Genomic DNA, 18,279 nt, shown 5'->3' on the forward strand with positions numbered 1-18,279 from the left:
TGAGAAACCCTTTAGGTCTCCTGACCATTTGTTTGTATTGTTGACCCTAACATAGAGTGTTCTTTTATATTCTAAAATTTCAATAAATACAGTTTGAAAAAAAATGGTCCAGCCATTCCTTAAGGGATAAAATAATTAATAAAAAAAAAAATAATAATGCTGAATTAACCAGTCACAGGCAGCTACAGATATAATTACTCAAACCAGAATGCATCAGTCTGCAGAGAAACTTATCCACACATCAGGGTTTTGCATCAGAAAGTCAAAAGAGGATGAAGCTTGACAATACAGTGGATATTATACTATATACTAATATATATATTAGTATATAATGTCTGTAAGCCAAAACTAGGAGGGGAAATCACTTATACATAAAGTATAATATATGTACTTTATGTATAAGTGATTTCCCCTCCTATTTTTGGCTTACAGACATTTACAAAATTGGGAATATGTTTAATACCTTAATGCCACAGCCCTATGGTTTTGCCTTTCCTTTATTATTCTCTGTATTCCAAAAACCTTAACTTTTACATTTTTTCATAAACAGAGGGGGTATGATTGTTTGTTTTTTTACGCAACACAAATTGTACTTCCTAGAGGTACATTTTGATGAATGGTGTACTGAAAAGCTGGAAAAATGTCAAATTGCAGCGGAATTTACACAAATAACAGCAAACATGTCATTTTCTTGGAGACATTGGCCCACATTTATCAAAACTGGTGCCTGTGGAGTGTACAGAGCGTGCCAGATTAATCAAAGCTGGCACACGGTCTTTATTAATCTGGTCTTCGTTAATCTTTTTTTTTTTTGGTGCACTTTGTTTATGCTTCCGAATTGTGTTGGAGACAGAACTGAGGCACACATCAGTAATGAATGCGGTGTAATAAACACCAACTAAGCAGTAACTCGCCCCTTTAGATGCACATTTTTTCTGTCTTGTCGGACACAGTGCAGCCGCGACACATAACTTGTGCAGACACTTCATAAATACATGTGCAAGCAGTTTTTAGTGCAAAGTCAGACAGGCTTTTATTTTTATGCTTTTCCTGTTTTTAAAATATTTTTTAAATTTTAACAATTTTTGTTGATCCCCCCTCCTGGGTATCTAAACCAGGTTGGTTGCTTATACTTTATTGCAGGAAATTGTGAACACACTGGCCCAAATTTATTAAAGTGTGTGTGACAGTTTTTGTCTGACTTTGAATAGAACGTGCAAACTGCTTGCACATGTATTTATGAAGTGTCTGTGCCAGTTTTGTGTCGCAGCTGCACCACATTTATTATAGCAACTTGCTTAATGAAGACCATGCATCAGTATTCAATAATCTGGCACACTCTGAACATTTGTGACGCAAACTGCACATAGCTGCTCTACTTTTAATAAATTTGTCCCACTATTTCTTTATTACAGTCTGCCTATGACATATTGTAAAAGGGATTGTTACATGACAAGTTGAAGAGACCACCAATATATTGCTGTCCGTGCATTTCCATTGTTTAGTTGCCAAGGAGGGCTATTTCTAGCAGGTATAATGGCCCGCAGTTTCATTACAAAGTATTACTCCTATTAGATTGCATGTGTCCCATAGAGCCTGATCACCTCTGTGTGCCATCTACTGTCTATATTTGGTATTGCAGCTGCATAACATTTGCCTGGAAAGGAAATGTTTACATACTGACCTATAGTATTTCATGTTTATTAATGTTCATTCTATATTGTAAAAATGTCCCTGATTTGATAATACAAATTGCCACCCTCTAAGGGAAGTCCATAAAACCCCTTGTGGCTGAAAGGTTCTAGTCTTTGGGGGGTGGGAAGGGGGGAGGGCATGAAAGCTACTTACCCAGCTCATTTTCCCCTTTCCCACAACGTAGTGCTGACACATGTGACCACTGCACCCAGTTAGTGGCTGCAGTAGTCACAGAAGCTGAAACATAGATGTCACAGTTATACATCCTGATTCACATGACCAACGTCACTCCGAGTGCTGACAGATGGGCAAGATTGCAGGAATGGGGAGTCAGAGAAAGCGTTTTTACCCCCCTCCCCCCACTTAGGGTTTTCAAAATAAGCTGGAAAATACACAAATAACACTGTTACTCTATACTGAGCAACTTTTCTTCACCTTCACTACAAGGTCAGGGACTAGCAGTAGCTAATTCTGAGTATTATTAGCCAATGATGCAAACGTTCCTGGAAGGGAGATATGTATACTAGCAGCATGACAGAAGCTATGAGAAGTCAGAACGGGTTAAAGCAGTATAAAGCAGTGATAAACTCTGCTGCCTCTAATAATATAACATTTCATAGTAAAAGTCTTTATGACTACTAAATTGCTACCAAGGTGATAATCCATATCGTTATTTATAATGTATAAACTTACCATAAGCCCCTTTATCCAGAAGCTGCAGAAACTGTCTAATGGATATCAACATTTCTTCATGTGTTAGATCTATAAGTGATAATACACAGAAGCCAAGTTTTCTGAGGAGGACAGACAGCTCATACACATCCACCATGGGGGCAAGCAGATTGGGGTGATTTTGGTAACCATTGTTGCCAATAAGTAGTGCCACTTTTCCAGTTGCTGCAAAGTCAAAAAAATATGACATGTAGTATCAGTTCTATTGTTGAATATCTGTAATATCTGTAGAGTTGTAAGATTATTTAGATCATTGTATGCATAGTTTATTTATTCTTCTCCAGAAACAGCATTGTAATGTAGGTAATATCAAAGAATAAGCGCATACTTAGAACATTACTCACCAAAGAATCTATGTCCTGGAGGTAGTCCTGTAAAGACAAAACAACGTTGTCTAACTATATACAGAATACAAAAGAATATTCATTTACAAGCAGAGAATACAAGAGTTGTATAAATTAATTAATTGGTTGGCTATTGCAAATAATGCTACAGCTACTTGAAGGGAATTGTAACTTGTTTCATTTACTGATTGTAGATTTTTATTTTCTGTTTTCTTGTAATAATTATGGGGACTACCATGTTGACAGAGCATTAGTAACAATATAGGTGCAATAATTTATAGCTGCCTCATGTCCACAGGCAGCAACAGTCAATCATGTCCATTATTACATTGGAATTACACTGGAATACCCCATTATGGCATCTCAATTTATATTTTACAAAATTGTAAAAAAAGTAAAATTTTCGACATCGGGTGCTATTTTCCATTGCAGGGTTAAATGCTGAGAAAAACCTTATTATATTTTAATAGATCAGACGGGATGTTATCTAACATGTTTATGATTTTTACTGTTTATTTATAGTGGTATCAGTTGTAGGGAAAATTATTTTTCAGACCCCCCTAGCCTAGGGTCTTTGAATGACCATGGTAACTGATCGCCACCCCCCGATGACTTCCAAGATGGCAGCCCCAACGGGGTTTCAATGCCTCTGACCCCATAATGACAACATTTATGATATCACAATTTTCCTTCTATCTACATTAAAATACCCCTTTAGATATTAAAATGCCCATTATGGCATCATCAGATGCTTACTGTTTATAACCTTTATAATATGCATACATATCTTTTACCTGGACATACTGAAGGATGTGGAGAGCCTTGAAGAATGATGTCTTCTTCTGAAAGACATGATATAGTTTTGTGAAAATCCACAGTACCTTCTATAATAGTGTTAGCGAACCTATGGCACAGACACCAGAGGTGGTACTCAGAGTCCTCTCTGTGGGCACAAAGGCTGTCACACCAGCATAGATCACTAGACAGGGCTCAGGGCCTCTTCCTGCAGTCTCAGGCCACCCAGGACATGCTTTGGTCAATGCTTTTTTAAACTACACATTCTTGGCTACTCCTCGAGTAAGGAGGTGTGGACATGCTGGATTATTATTGGAGCTTCTACCCCACAATTCTTCTTACTACAATAATAATCCAAATTTCTCCTCCTACCTACAGTATTGATATTCTCAGGACACCAATACGATTGAAGCTGTGACAAAGCAGGGACAAATAAGTTAATGCATAAATAGCCATGTTGGCACTTCTTGTTGTAGTTTGTGCACTTGGTTTCTAGAAGATTTGCCATCACTGCTCTACAATAAATCGCAAAGTAGTTGAGTTTTTACCTATTATTAGTTCAACAGGTTCGCTCCAAACTTCTCCATAGGCATTTGACACATGACACAGGTAGCTTCCAGTATCCTTTTGCCTTACGGATTTGATCTATGATGAGACAAAGATATCATTCATGTATTATGAGAGGTTACAATAACCCCTGGCATGTTGATTTCAAATATGCCTGTGTGGTGCATCTGAATAATTCCAGTGCTTTTTAATAATTTCTTTTAACATTACGTGGCTCCTTTCCAGCAGTGGCGTGTAGTGAGTCTCTTGGAAAGGGTTGGGTTCATATGGCACCAGCCATCTTCACTACAATTTCCTCACTTCATCCTCACTCATTGCCCCTCCCTCTTCCCTGCTCCCTCCCTTATGTCCAGCTCACTTCCACAAGTAATTCTCAATTGAACTGCCTCCCATAGGAGACTCATCACACACTACTGGCAGGGAGCCAGGTAATGTAAATAATACAGTAAATGAGCACTGGAATTATTCAGATGAAATCTACATGCCAGAGGCTATTGGAACCTGTCATCATGTAAAAATGACCTTCTTCATGACAGGTTCCCTTTAACTGCACATAGCACAGTTTGCACTGTTCTTAGTAAATGTGCCCTAATGGCTCACATTTACTAAAACAGTGAAAACTGCACTATGTGTAGTAGTGTGCAAAGGGCGCCAAGTTCAGGATTTGTTGCACCCGTTCTTCATGAATCTGGCTTCCTCTGCACTGCTCCAGCAGAGTGCACCATTTTTATTGTGTGCACTTTTAACATGGGACAATTCTGTCGAACTCTGCATAATAAATGTGGCACATGGTCCGACTGAGCACCAGAACGCCCATTTCAGTGCAGAATTTTGTGTCGCTTTGGGTAGAGTGCAGCGTGTCTTAGATACTTATTAAATACATGTGCAAGCAGTTTGAAACATTGTGCAAAGAAAAACTGGTACAGGGGCTTTAATAAATCTGGGCCAATATTCAAACTGGTGCAGGGGCTTTAGTAAATCTGGGCCAATATTCTTACTTTGATGTAGAAATCTCACCTTGATTTCCTTCTCTCTACTATGGAGCAAGCACAGACCATTATGATACCACTGGTATTCAGGGGCGGGTAGTCCCAGAGCATAGCAGTAAAGACGTACTGCATTATGGCATTTCACATGTGCAGACACTGGTTCAGTAACAATAATAGGCCTACCATTCCAGTCAGGAGGAATAGTCCCTGAAACAAAACAAACCAAAATTCTATATCCAAATTTACTACAGTATTTTTGATTAAATATATTTTTTAATTATATATTTTTTAATGAGTATATTCATGCATTCATGTATGGTTACTATGACTTTAGTATACATTCCATACTGAGAGTATGTGCTTAGAACAGATGACACACAAACAGAGAACCAGATAAATAGACAAGCAAAGTCAAAAACCAAAATGGTGGTGAGGTACACAATTGTTAGGCAAAGAATAGTCACAAATGTAGTAAGGGTTGCAATACAACAAAATCACAATAGAAGAAGTATAACAGCAAGTATTAACCCCTTAAGGACGCAGGGTTTTTCCGCTCATTTCTCGCTCTTCATTTTTACGTGTACAGACCTGTGTGAGGGCTTATTTTGTGCGTAACAAATTTTACTTTCCCGTAATGTTATTTATTTTAACATGCCGTGTACTGCGAAGCTGAAAAAAATTCCAAATGTGGAAAAATTGAAAAAAAAAACGTCACGTTCTTGTGGGCTCAGTTTTTTCGACTTTGACTGTGCACTCAAAATAACACCTCAGCTTTATTATTTGGTTTGGTGCGATCGCAGTGATACTAAATTTATACAGGTTTTATTGTGTTTTAATACATTTTCAAAAATTAAACAAATGTGTACAAAAAAGAAAAAAAAATGTTTTGCCATCTTCTAACGCTAATAACTTTTTCATACTTTAGTGCACGGAGATGTGTGAGGTGTCATTTTTTGCGAAATGAGGCGACTTTTTCATTGCTACCATTTTAAGGTCTGTGCGACATTTTGATCATTTTTTATTTCATTTTTTATGTGATGTAAAAAGGTGTAAAAGTCGCATTTCGAACATTTGGGCGCCATTTCCCGCCTCGGAGGTCACCGCCGGCCGCAACCGTTTTTATATTTTGATAGATCGGGCATTTTGGGATGCGGTGATACCTAATATGTTTGTGATTTTTACTGTTTATTATGTTTTATATCAGTTCTAGGGAAAGGGGGGTGATTTGAATTTTTAATATTTTATTAATTTTTTTTATTTTTTAAACTTTTTTTTTTCTTTTTTTCCCCACTATTTCTTAGACCATCTAGGGTACATTAACCCTAGATGGTCAGATCGTTCCTACCATATACTGCAATACTTCTGTATTGCAATATGTGGCATTTTTGCAGGTCATTCATTACAATGAGCCACTGGCTCATTGTAACGAATCTCCAGAAGCCATGTAGCCTTGTGTCAAAAGAAGACCTGAGGCTACCATGGCAATCGATCACCGCTCCCCGATGATGGTCGGGAGCGCGGTGATCGGAAAAAAGATGGCGCCTCCCTCGCGCCGCCGTCTTTTAAACGCCGCCGGCGACTTTGCCTGCGGCAATGACAGGGTTAATAGCCGCGATCGGTGCAAGCACCGACCGCGGTTATTAGCGGTGGGGGTTTTCTGCAAAATGCAAAAACCCCCACCTTTGTATGAAGAGGACTCAGCCCGTGAGCCCTCTTCATACACTCCTTACACCTCTGCGCCGTAGAGCTACGGCGCAGAGCGTTAAGGGGTTAAGAGACCAGTATAACCAGCACCAGAGTGAAGTAAGTGTCAGGCTTGCGGGTGTGGATCATCTGGACCACTGCAGAGGATGACACAAGCCACTACCTGGGACAGGAGTCTAAGTGGTACCCGGTTTTCACCAGAGCCCGCCGCAAAGCGGATTAGACAAGCTGCGGCGTGGTACCACCAGGTCGTTCCTCAGGTGTGACTTGTCTGCAGTGGCGTCCAAGGTCAAGGTACAGAGACGGCAGACAATCTCGAGGTCAAAGTCCAGGCACAGGGTCAGGGCAGGCAGCAGAGTCCAATCTGGGGTCAGCAACAGGAGGTCCAAGCAGATGGGTACGGGAATACAGCACACAGGACAGCAGCACGGAGGAACACTGGTACACAGGAACACGGAGGAGCTCAGATAACACAGGAACACGGAGGGACTCAGGAACGCGGGAGACACAGGAACGCAGGTAAATCGCAGAAGAGGTTTCTCTCAGGCTGTGAGGCACAAAGATCCGACAAGGCAGTAAGGAAGGTGCTGGCTTTTAAAGGGAAAGTTCAGCCAGCGCACCAATTAACGATGCGCTGGCCCTTTAAATTCCCTGGAAGTGCCGCGCGTGCCCTAAGAGACGGGGATGTGCACGCACAGAGCTCGGCAGGGAATCAGGCACCGCGCCTGCGAGCGCCGGGAGCACGGGTGAGCCCGCGATGGGTCGTGGGACCACCCGTGACGGTAAGGTACAGGTATATCACTAAATCACTAAAACCACACCTGACACACTTACTCCGCTCCAAAATGAGCAACAAGTATTCTCTGCCTGCTGCACATTAAATGACCAGGGTTAAACTGCTAAAAATAATTTAAAAAGTATGAGTTCAGACATTTTGATGTGGATTTGGCTGAAGATTTAGCAAAAAATTTTGGGTGAGCTCACAGGTGGCATTTTGGTTGGGTCAAAAACACAAGGGTCAAAAAACATGCATAAGGATGCATGCGTTTTTCAAGTGTTACTGTGCAAATCCACACTTAATATAATCTGTATCTAGGGATGCTTATAGCTTACACACACCTAGTATATTTACACTTTCAGGAGTTGTGTTTCTTAATGTATAACTGTAAAGACTATACATTTTTTTTCTATAGCTGTAATCGCCAAAAACTAACATTTTCCCTATATACTTTCATAACCTTATTGCAGCCAATTGCCTGCTAATGCTCTCCTTTCTGCCTGCCTCAGACCCTCTCACTTCAGGACCTCCTTGAAAAAATAAACTCTTACCTACGGCTTCTTGTCCCTGCAGTTCTGGCCCTTGCACACTCTGTGACGTCACACACCCCTTACACCGCCGCGTCATAGTGAATGTACGCCGGCAGGAAGAGGAGAAGAAGACGAAGGCAAGTATAGCAATTTTTTTTTAACTTGAAGCGGCCCGGTCAACGGTTCCTGACCAATGGTGGATCTTCCTATTGGGCACTGGTATATCGCCTAGGTCAGAACCAAGAAATGGCTGCCTTCATCAAGAAAACTGTAGAGGATTTTTCAAAAAGACCTGATAGACATATCAGGCTGGTTCTCAGGCTAGGAAGAAGCCAGCACCATGCTATAGATATCATTGGAACTGTTATCCAATGCTCTCTATAGCCATTCTAAATCTATTTTTGGCCAGGTAACTTAAGAGTTACACTTTAATCAAGCTTGATGACAAATACTGTATATTAGGAAGTAAAAGTCCAAGCCTAAACTAATCACTAGACTATTTAAATATGTATCACATAAAAAGCTATTGAGATAGTTCACAAAAGCAGAAGCCAACTTCCCATTCTTATAGTAATCAGAATCTGGCGTCCTGTTGTATTGGGAAGTAAAATACTTACAAGAAGTATTCAGAAATAAAACTGTCAGCTCAATACAAATAAAGAAGGCTATTGACATCCTGCATATTGATATGATTGTGTAGTTTGAAGTTTTATTGGATTCTTACAACTGTATGTCCCAACAAGGTACAGTATAAATAGAATGTAACCTCCCCCCCTCCCCCAAAATCAATATAAAGTTGAATTAATACTCTTGATAAATGAGAGCTACCATAACAATTTATCTCACTGCATATTGACTTACCTGCAGGAATGTTTCTTAGTACTTTCACCTTCACCCAGTTGCTGAATAAGGTCCGGTACTTTTTGTCATTTACCCGACAGATGTATAAATTGGATTGCTTGGCGTGAATGTACAGCTCTGGCTGAGTGGCGCCTGGAATTTCCTGACATGTGGACTGGTGAAACAAAGAATGTATGTTAGCAGAGCTTTAACTTACTAGTGCAGATATATTCATGTTTTATTTATATTTGGAGATTATTGTGTCATTTATTGGAGTCATTAATGTAATAATAAAATTAATTAAACCATACACCATTTCATATATAAATGCATCACTCCTCATATCAAGCCACAGATTTACCTAAATTGTATGAGTACCTGATAATATATTTGAAATACTTGCATAATTATTATACCTAGATTTTCTCGTTCATACAGCCATTAATGATATTTAATGTCTTCTTCAAGAGAATGTACGGCTACTTTAACGGCTTTATAAATCTAAAACTATCAGCGTGACTAAGCAAATGAGCTCTGCAAACAAAAATGACCTACAATGGTCTAAAATATTTTGTTGTAATTATTTCCAGGGTACATCCAATATTTTATGTTTAAAGTCAAGTTATTTTTCTCAGTTTCATGATGAAATCTTTGTTGCAGCTATAATTCTAAACTGTGTACTCTGTGTGTGAACTGTGTGTCTGATATCTATTGTTTTAAAGAAAGTGAGACAATCATTGTGCCAAAAATGTAATAATAAAGACAAAGATAAAGGTAGATTTATGAAGACCGTTGCCTCCCGCCATGATCCACTGGATTTATGTGGCAGCAAAAGTTCAAATATACATCAGGAAGGAGCTGGCATAAATTTGAGCTATTGTTTATGCCACTTTCTGACATAAATTTATAAATTAGTTGGGTTATCTGAGGCCATGTTTCTTCACTTAGCCAAGGGGTCCATAGAGTATCCTTGTGGTCTATCTGGGACAATTTATGATGCAATTTTCTTTCTTTACTTTTTTATGGAATAGCAAACAGCAGCACACGAAGGGTTCTTTTACACATCAGTAAAAATCACTGAAGCCATTTGGGCTTATGGATACGAAGATTTGTTTTCTCTTCTTGGCTTCAGTGATTTTTTACTGATGCCAACTAATGCCAACAACAGCCTGCGGCTGTACATATGCCACCCATTGAAAGCAATGGCCACACGGAGCAATACCACTCCATACACGGGGAAAAGATAGTTAGTGTGCATCAGTGTGCATGTAGTCTAAGGCCCCTTTGACAATAACATTTTTCACGTGCGAGTTCTAAGTGTGTTTTTGATATACAGAACTCGCATTGCACACTGAAGCCAGGAACCAAAGACAAATCTGAATATGTCCGTAAGCCCAAATGGCTGGTGAAAAATCACTGAAGCACCAATGTAAATTCACCCTTAGGTAATTACATTAGAAAGGCATATACATATAGAAGATAAACAGATAGTGTATTACAAAGAGTGATGAGTATACCTAGTGGAAAAGGGAACTTGCATGTTAATTCACACTAATTTGAACATATTCTATTTATAGTAAGACATGTAGAGAATGTAACCCACAGCAATGACACATCCTATATTGCACTTTCACAAGAGAAAAAAATCTATTCTAGTTTCAGATAAGCAGAAAGAAAAAGGAAGTGTGTTCAACACAAACGGTACTTGTTCCATTAGGTTAGATCTCTATAAATATACACTCACTAATGTAAGCATATGTGTTGAAATTACCTCCCGCTGCATAAACCATTGATAATACAGTGTCGTAGGGCCCTGGGCCTGGCAACGCAGGGTTAGGGGGTAGTCCAGGGGAACACAGGCACACACTGGTTGCTCTGTGATTTGGATATCTACAAGTGAAAAGCAGGTGGGTTACTTGCAATAGCTTCTCTATCTGAAATCAATCATAATGTAAATGTAACATAACTGACATCACATTCAAGGCTATTATCTCTTCTAGTCAAGTCTAGTATACAGCAGTTAAGACCCATCCTATATCCCATTTACGATATATTCAGAATCAACCCTATAGTTCAAGCTATTACATGACATTTACTTATGTTTTTATATTAATTTCAAATAGAAATAAATAGTGTCCTATTTTAGGGAATACTTGTGTACTTTCTCTTAGTAAATACAATTTAAGGGCGTTGTCCGTGCTAATAATTCTTTCTTTTAAAAGGCTCAGAATTGCAGACAATAAGATCAAATTGACCTTACAAATTCCACACAGCCCCCAGTTGCAGTGATTGGGTGAGTCCTGTGTGTCTAAAAGGACCTGGTAGTATAGATCCTAGGTGATGGAGGGATGCAGCTGGGAATCAGTAAGGTGAATATGAATTATGTAATCCTACATACCCCAATGTAGATATGCCTTCTGACTGTGTGCCAATCCAATTAAGTGCAAAAGGCATGAATGAATGTAATGAATGTTACCATATGCGTTAATAATGGATGTAAAGGATATGATTGACTGTAAGTGCATGTTAAAACATAAAGATTTAATATTTATAAAGATTTTTTTCTATAGCTGCAATGGCTGAAAACTAACATTTTGTCAATATACATTAATTACCTTATTGCAGCTGTTTCTCTGCTAATTCTCTGTTTGCTGCTTCCCTCAGACTTTTCCCTATGCCAAGCATTTTGGTGTTTAAGGACAGTCCATAGAATGAAACTCCATGGACCTGAGAATGAAACTCCATGGACCCGAGGGTCAGGAAAGGGTGAGGAGTGGGCTCCTCCTTCTTTCCTCAGTGATTACAGGAAGCGGCTGTGTCATGTCTGCTCTGTGTACACTCTGCTCTTATGATCCCCTGCAGCTGCTCAGCTTTAAGCAGAACCATAATTTCAGATGATTTTTGATATTGTGTGGCAGGAGTTTTTCTAATATACATCATTAAGAAATTTATGTTGGTCTTCATGCTCTCTCCCTGGCTTCAGTATGGTTGTAGTATGCAAACCATCTTCATCTTTGTATAAGGCTGGGATAGGATCAGCACATCAGGCTGATACATAGGATGAAGACTATTTACTTATGTGTGCTAAGTCTCCATTGTTCACTGTATACCCAACCACCCAGTGTACTGGGATGAGATGAGAGTAATAGCATCTGCTAAACAGCCTGACTGACACATCCATCATAGCAGATAGTGTGAATAGTAGTAATAAGGCTATAATAGATTCTAGGTCTATCTGTGTAACAGTGTGTGTAAGAGTATGTAAGAGTGTGTGATAATCTATGTATATAGGGCACTGTAACTGTATGCATGTAAGGATGTAAAACTAACATTGAATTCATCTGTTAGATAAGGTGTTAGATAAGGGTCATATCTGTGATGTACAGCAGTAACACTAAGAAAATGATTCAGCCAGAGATTCTGTGTCCTGATTGGCTGGACTGCTACTGGTAGAGAGGAGAGTAGCTGCTCTGGCCTCAGTACCCTTAGCTGATGTCAAAACAAGGAAGTGCCCACCCATTTCAGAAGAAGCTGTAGATAATTTTAGTAGTATGGCTGATCAATATATCAAACTGGATCTCGGGCTAGGAAGAAGCCAGCATCATGATATAGGTATTGTTAGAATTGTTGTCAAAGCTCTCTCCGGCTAAAACTATTTTTAACTTTTAAGATTCCAAGTCACACAAAGAAAGCATCTAGAGAGCAAACCACTGCTTTAAAATCTGAAATAATTATCAACACATTTATTGTTAGTATTATTTTCTTAGTGAAGACTTATTACTATACAAGACCTCGTAAACCTAAGTATACCATAACTAAGACCATAGATCTCGTAGACCTAAGTTTTGTATTTTCCAATTCTTCCAAACAAAACCTACTTGAACATTCCCTGAAAGTTTAAGGATGGTTCCCACCTTTTAGCATGGTTAGACATCAGCAGAGCCACTGGACATGTGGAATACATCACAGATAGAACATTATTCAGCATTCCTCCATTGTTTCAGATTGGTCGGCTATGGAAAAAACAGAACTGATTTTAAGTAAACATTCATGAATATGTTATATCAATTTATTTCTTTCAGTGCTTATAGCAATCACTAATGATTTCTCCAATAAATGTGGTTTGCTTCTTGATCAACCTAAAATGTGCAAATGAGCCTGGAGGGGCTCTGTGGGCTTTATCGTAGCCCCTCATTTATTTACTCCCTCTAACCCACCGGGCTCATTTTTGAGTGTGAGTACTAGTAGTCTACCCATTAGTGATGATGGATTTCCTTTAACTATGTGTTACATACCCTGCTGAGCTTAAAGGGAACTTCTGTCCATGCTACATCCCTCTACATTTGTGAACTTGTGATATTAAGGAACTCCAACGGAAAGTGTTTTTTGTTGCATCCACAATGACTATGAAAGACTCATTAGTTTGCTAAAAATACATTTATTTCTTCTTGTTTTTCACTTCCCTAAAATTATTTATTAATAATAAGGTGGTATAATTTAATTATTATTTAAAGTTATGTATGAAAAATCCTGCTATTACCATTTTGTTCTGTAAAGTTCGTATGGGGAGGTAGACGTAATACTGTTACCTTATTTACTACATTATTCATCCCATTCTATAGTTCCCATGAACATGTCTATGTCTTGCTCAACAATTACATTAAAGAGAATGACCCCAATGACACTAATGAACCCCCACACACAAACCGCACACAGTGGCACTAGGTTCAGTTTGCCTGTGTATAGTGCAGTGTGCGCCAGATTCATAAATTGTGATGCCCGTTCTTCATGAATCTGGCGCTCCCTGCACTGCTCCAACAAAGTGCACCAACTTTTTTTCTGGTGTACCTTCAACATAGAGCGTGCGACACAATTCTGCTTGATAATTGTTTTGCATTGTCCAACTATGCACTGGAATGCCCCTTTCAGGGCAGAATTTTGTTTGCGTCAGGTATAGTGCACAAATTTGTCATAGACACTTCTTAAATACATGTGCAAGCAGTTTACACTGAAAATAATGTGCAAAGTCAGACAGAGAACTGGTGCAGGGCCTGGGCCAGTACCTTTTAGATGTCTTTATATATGTTCCACTGATGGCCCTGTCATATATTTTCTTCTAAAAAAATACTTTTAGTGAGTTCCTCTGTTCCAATAACAGAGGCAAGGAGATGCAGTACATAGTCAAGCTACCCCAACCTCCTCACTGACAGAGGAAAGTTGATTTCTCTTCCCATAGCCAGCATTACTCTCAACCCCCCACCTTTGTAAGGGAGTGTTCAATGATATAGCGGAGCCAAGTCACACAAAGCCACTCACTTTAAACCTTCTCCTCACCCACGCTGGAATTTTTTTTAGCACTTACAGAGGTGGTATAGCTTGACTGTATACTGCAGCTCCCCGCCTCCATGACTGGTACAGAGGACATCCATAAAAGTCTCTTTCATAAGAATGGTAAAACAGTGGAACATGTATAAAAACATCTACAAAGGTAGTGTGTGAGGTTCGTGTGTGGGGTGGGGTGTTTACTGGTGACAGGTTCTCATTAAATATAGCTTTACAGAGAGATGACATCTATGCCAACAAAGGTTAGAATACGAATGGCTATGAAAAGGAATCTGCTGAGTGATGAGTGATGAGAATTAACAAAAAGAGCCAGGAGATTAAAATGCTTAAAACAGTTTGATGTTTTCCAGGTTGCCTTGATAACCTTGTGGAGTGGAGACACCACAGTTAATAAAGCTACTGATATTGACCTTATGAAAAGCAAGGAAGAGTAAATAACGTCTATACAAACTAGACAAATCTCTTAACATTTGCCATTTGAAGTCATCACTATGTGGTTATCTTAGTTCAATCTGTTGTCCGTTAATCTACAGAAAGACTGGATAACCCTGTCATCCTGGAAGAGACAAAATATCTTATGCTAAATATCCTAAATGTTAAAAGCAATCTTAGAATTAGCTATACTTTTAAAGGGAACCTGTAACCACTATTTTCACAAATACAGGTAGTGGCAGATTCCTATAGAGCCCTAGTAACTATCTGACGCCCTTCTTGTAGCTAAAAGTAGTTTCCCTAAGATCCCCATAAAATCAGTTATAATCTTGCCTGTTATCTGTGCAGCTTTGGAGCGAGTCGAGGAAGGGGGGGGGGCGTGCCATAATGTCATGTGACGGGGGTGACATCATCAAAGGTCCTTAAGCTACTTAATATGAAAGCTGTACCCCATGTACATATCTGACCACATAAAACAATCACAGCATCCTCCATGGACTTCTACTCATCTCCATGCAGGCTGCTGTGATTTCATGTGATACAATATGCTGTGATTTCATGACATATATGCTTATTGTACAGTTCCTAATGCTACAAAAGCTATAGGACCGGCGATGATGTCACCCTGGTCACATGACGTCATAGCAGCATACAGCAATAGGGATGGAGAGAAGCTGCTGGACTCACCTCTCGGAGGCCACGCCCACCTGGACTCGCTGTAGCTACGCTTAGGTACCAGGTAAAACTATAAAGCTGAATATATGGGAATCTCAGGGGAATAATTTTTAGCTACAAGCAGGGTGTCAGATAATTACTAGAGCTCTATAGGAACCTGTCACTACCTGTACTTGTGAAAATAGTGGTAACGGATTCCCTTAAAACATTAAAAGGGGTTTCAATTAATTGATCCTCTGTTGTCTGTATTGGGGGATTCTGTGTAAAATTGTCACATTTCTTGCCATATTCTTTTTATGAAAGAAAGATGATTTTGAAAATCAAAATCCAACTGAGGTAACAGTTGGGTTCTTAAAGAACAACTTTAAAGTTTTTTTTTTCTACAAATCAATAGCTCTTGGGATGTAGAACAACTTTACCTATTTTCTTTGTTACCTATATGCAGTAGTTTCTTTGCTATACTCCTCAGATTATCTCAGTGATGAAGTAGCTGCCTGTGCTGACAAGCCATGCAAATAAGCCTTATAAACACATCTACGATCTCACAGAAGGGACTGCTGCTTCCTGCTCACAGAGGAGGAGGTCATGTGACAGAGCTCTCTATGTATATAGCAGAGTTGAGTGTGTTCAGGAGTGTGGATACAGATGTTCCTTACACAGAATAGAAAGGTACAAGATCTTCCCTGTTCCATATAATTTTCTACATCCAAGTCTGTTTCTAAAGAACTTGCTTTGTCTCTCTCTGCACCCCTCTCCACATTGTACTCAGCACTATCACCATGGCTGTCACACAGAAATCAAAGATGGCTGCCCCAACCCTAAGTCAGAAGTTACAGGGTAGTATCTAGGGGCAACTGGAATTGTGTTCACCAGCACTGGCAGAGGCAGTTTTGATTTATATCTGCTGTATTTTTGTTAAGAGAATGATTTAGAGATTTTGATTTAGAGAATGTGTTATTTTGTTGTCCTGAGTACATTTAAAAAAAAACTTACTCAACACACCCATGTTGGAGGAGGTGGCCTAAACATTATAATTTTGGTGTGCACTACGCTCTGTTTCACTGTTGGCATCAATGCGGGAACCCTGTATACTACTTAAAATATGAATGATGCATGTGGTGTCTCTAATCTTCAAATTTAAATTAAAAATGTCAAACTTTGAATTCATTTCAAACTTTGAATTCATTTTAAACTTCAAATTCATTTCAAACTTCAAACTGCTGCTCTCCAACCTCCTGCCGCTGCCACCTCCATATTTTGTCATTGTGCCACTATGTGGCCTACCAGGTTGCTGCCACCTCCATAATTTGTCATTGTGCCACTCTCCGACCTCCTGCCACCTCCACACTTTGTCATTGTGACACTATGTGGTCTATCATGGTGCTGCCACCTAAGGAATTTGTCATCATGCCACTCTGACCTCATGCTGCTGTTCTGCTGCCACCTCCACACTTTGTCATTATGCCACTATCTGACCTCATGTTGCTTCTGCCACCTCCACAATTTGTTATTATGCCACTCTGTAACCTCATGCTGCTACTGCTGCCACCTTTGCAGTTCTTTTTTGGCAAAGATATAAGATTTTTAGTGAAATTGAAATGAATGACGCATGTGGCGTTTCTAATCTTCAAATTCAAATATAAATGGTGCCGCTAGTCCGGCAGGGGCAAGCATGCTTCTCCCGACCACCCTGGAAGCAGCTGCGTCCAGCCCCATGTCCATGCCCGGAGCAAGGCTCACACTCTAGACGAGCTCCAGGCCCATGAGTCGGGTTGAGCGAGTGTGCTGCAGGGCAAATGATCGGAGCATGCCACCAGAGGCGCACCCTTGTCTGCATCACATTCCGCTATCCACCGGTCACACTTCCACACATGGAATTCTCCAGTGTCAGCTCCACCCTCTCGATCCACCCCAGGGTTCTCGATATCCCGTTAAATTCACTGTGTGAGTCCATTGATTTGACTGGTACTTTGCCAAAATCACGCCAGGCTCGTGGGAACCCTTTTCGGCATAGGTTTAGCAAATAAGCCCCCTTCCCGTTTCTTTGCTACTTTCCCACCCCCAGGAGCTCCCTGGACCTCGTGCCTGGGAAACACTTCCATGAGGGCGGCTAGGGGAGGGTGGTTTTGCCGATCCTGGACAAAATTCCACACTTTGCCGTTTTCTTCACTCACGGTCACCTTCATCGATGGAGCAAGGCATTGGGAGCTCCTTAGACATCTCAGCCGGGAACTACTTCCATGAGGGTGGCCAGGGGAGGGTGGTTTTGCCGGTCACCACCACAAATGCTCCAAAGATGGCTCTCAGGGCATAGCTGGTCCTAGGGATCCAAGGCAAGTCACTGGGCTGCTTCCAGGGCCATGTCCCTTACCGGGACTTACTTCCAAGTGTGGCCGGGGACTTCCATTAACCCGGGTAGGCTTCCTGGGAGCTCCCGCTGACACTCTGTGGAGGTAGCCACCACTTTTCAGGGAAATTGTAATAAATGATGCATGTGGCGTCTCTAAGTCAAATTTAAATTAAAACATTTCAAATTCATTTCAAACGTCAAATTCATTTCAAACTTTGTCATTGTGCCACACTGTGGCCTACCATGCTGCTGCCACCTAAAGAATTTGTCATCGTGCCACTCTGACTTCATGCTGCTGCTGGCACCTCCACACTCTGTCTTGTTCCACTCTGTGGCCTACCATGTTGCTGCCACCTCCAGAATTTGTCATTGTGACATTCTATGACCTCCTGCTGCTGCTTCTGCCACCTCCACGCTCCATCATTGTACCACACTGTGGCCTACTATGTTGTTGCCACCTCCAGAATTTGTCATTGCGCCACTATGTGGCCTACCAGGTTACTAC

The 18,279-nt window shown here is 40.2% G+C and overlaps 1 protein-coding gene across 1 annotated transcript in view; it reads right to left on the bottom strand.

Annotated features, from left to right (window-relative positions):
* LOC140127259 (mucosa-associated lymphoid tissue lymphoma translocation protein 1-like) overlaps positions 1-18,279 on the bottom strand; it is a 39,238-nt gene that overhangs the window by 13,273 nt on the left and 7,686 nt on the right. The window contains exons 2-9 of the mRNA XM_072147705.1: positions 12,889-12,987; positions 10,746-10,864; positions 8,996-9,149; positions 5,151-5,329; positions 4,115-4,211; positions 3,566-3,613; positions 2,772-2,798; positions 2,389-2,592 (exon numbers count right to left, since the gene is read on the bottom strand). Coding sequence (XP_072003806.1) covers positions 2,389-2,592; positions 2,772-2,798; positions 3,566-3,613; positions 4,115-4,211; positions 5,151-5,329; positions 8,996-9,149; positions 10,746-10,864; positions 12,889-12,898 — 838 coding nt within the window. The 5' untranslated portion in view covers positions 12,899-12,987. The remainder of the gene's footprint in view (positions 1-2,388; positions 2,593-2,771; positions 2,799-3,565; positions 3,614-4,114; positions 4,212-5,150; positions 5,330-8,995; positions 9,150-10,745; positions 10,865-12,888; positions 12,988-18,279) is intronic.

This window comes from Engystomops pustulosus, chromosome 4 (genome assembly GCF_040894005.1).
Source record: "Engystomops pustulosus chromosome 4, aEngPut4.maternal, whole genome shotgun sequence".
Lineage (NCBI taxonomy): Eukaryota > Metazoa > Chordata > Amphibia > Anura > Leptodactylidae > Engystomops > Engystomops pustulosus.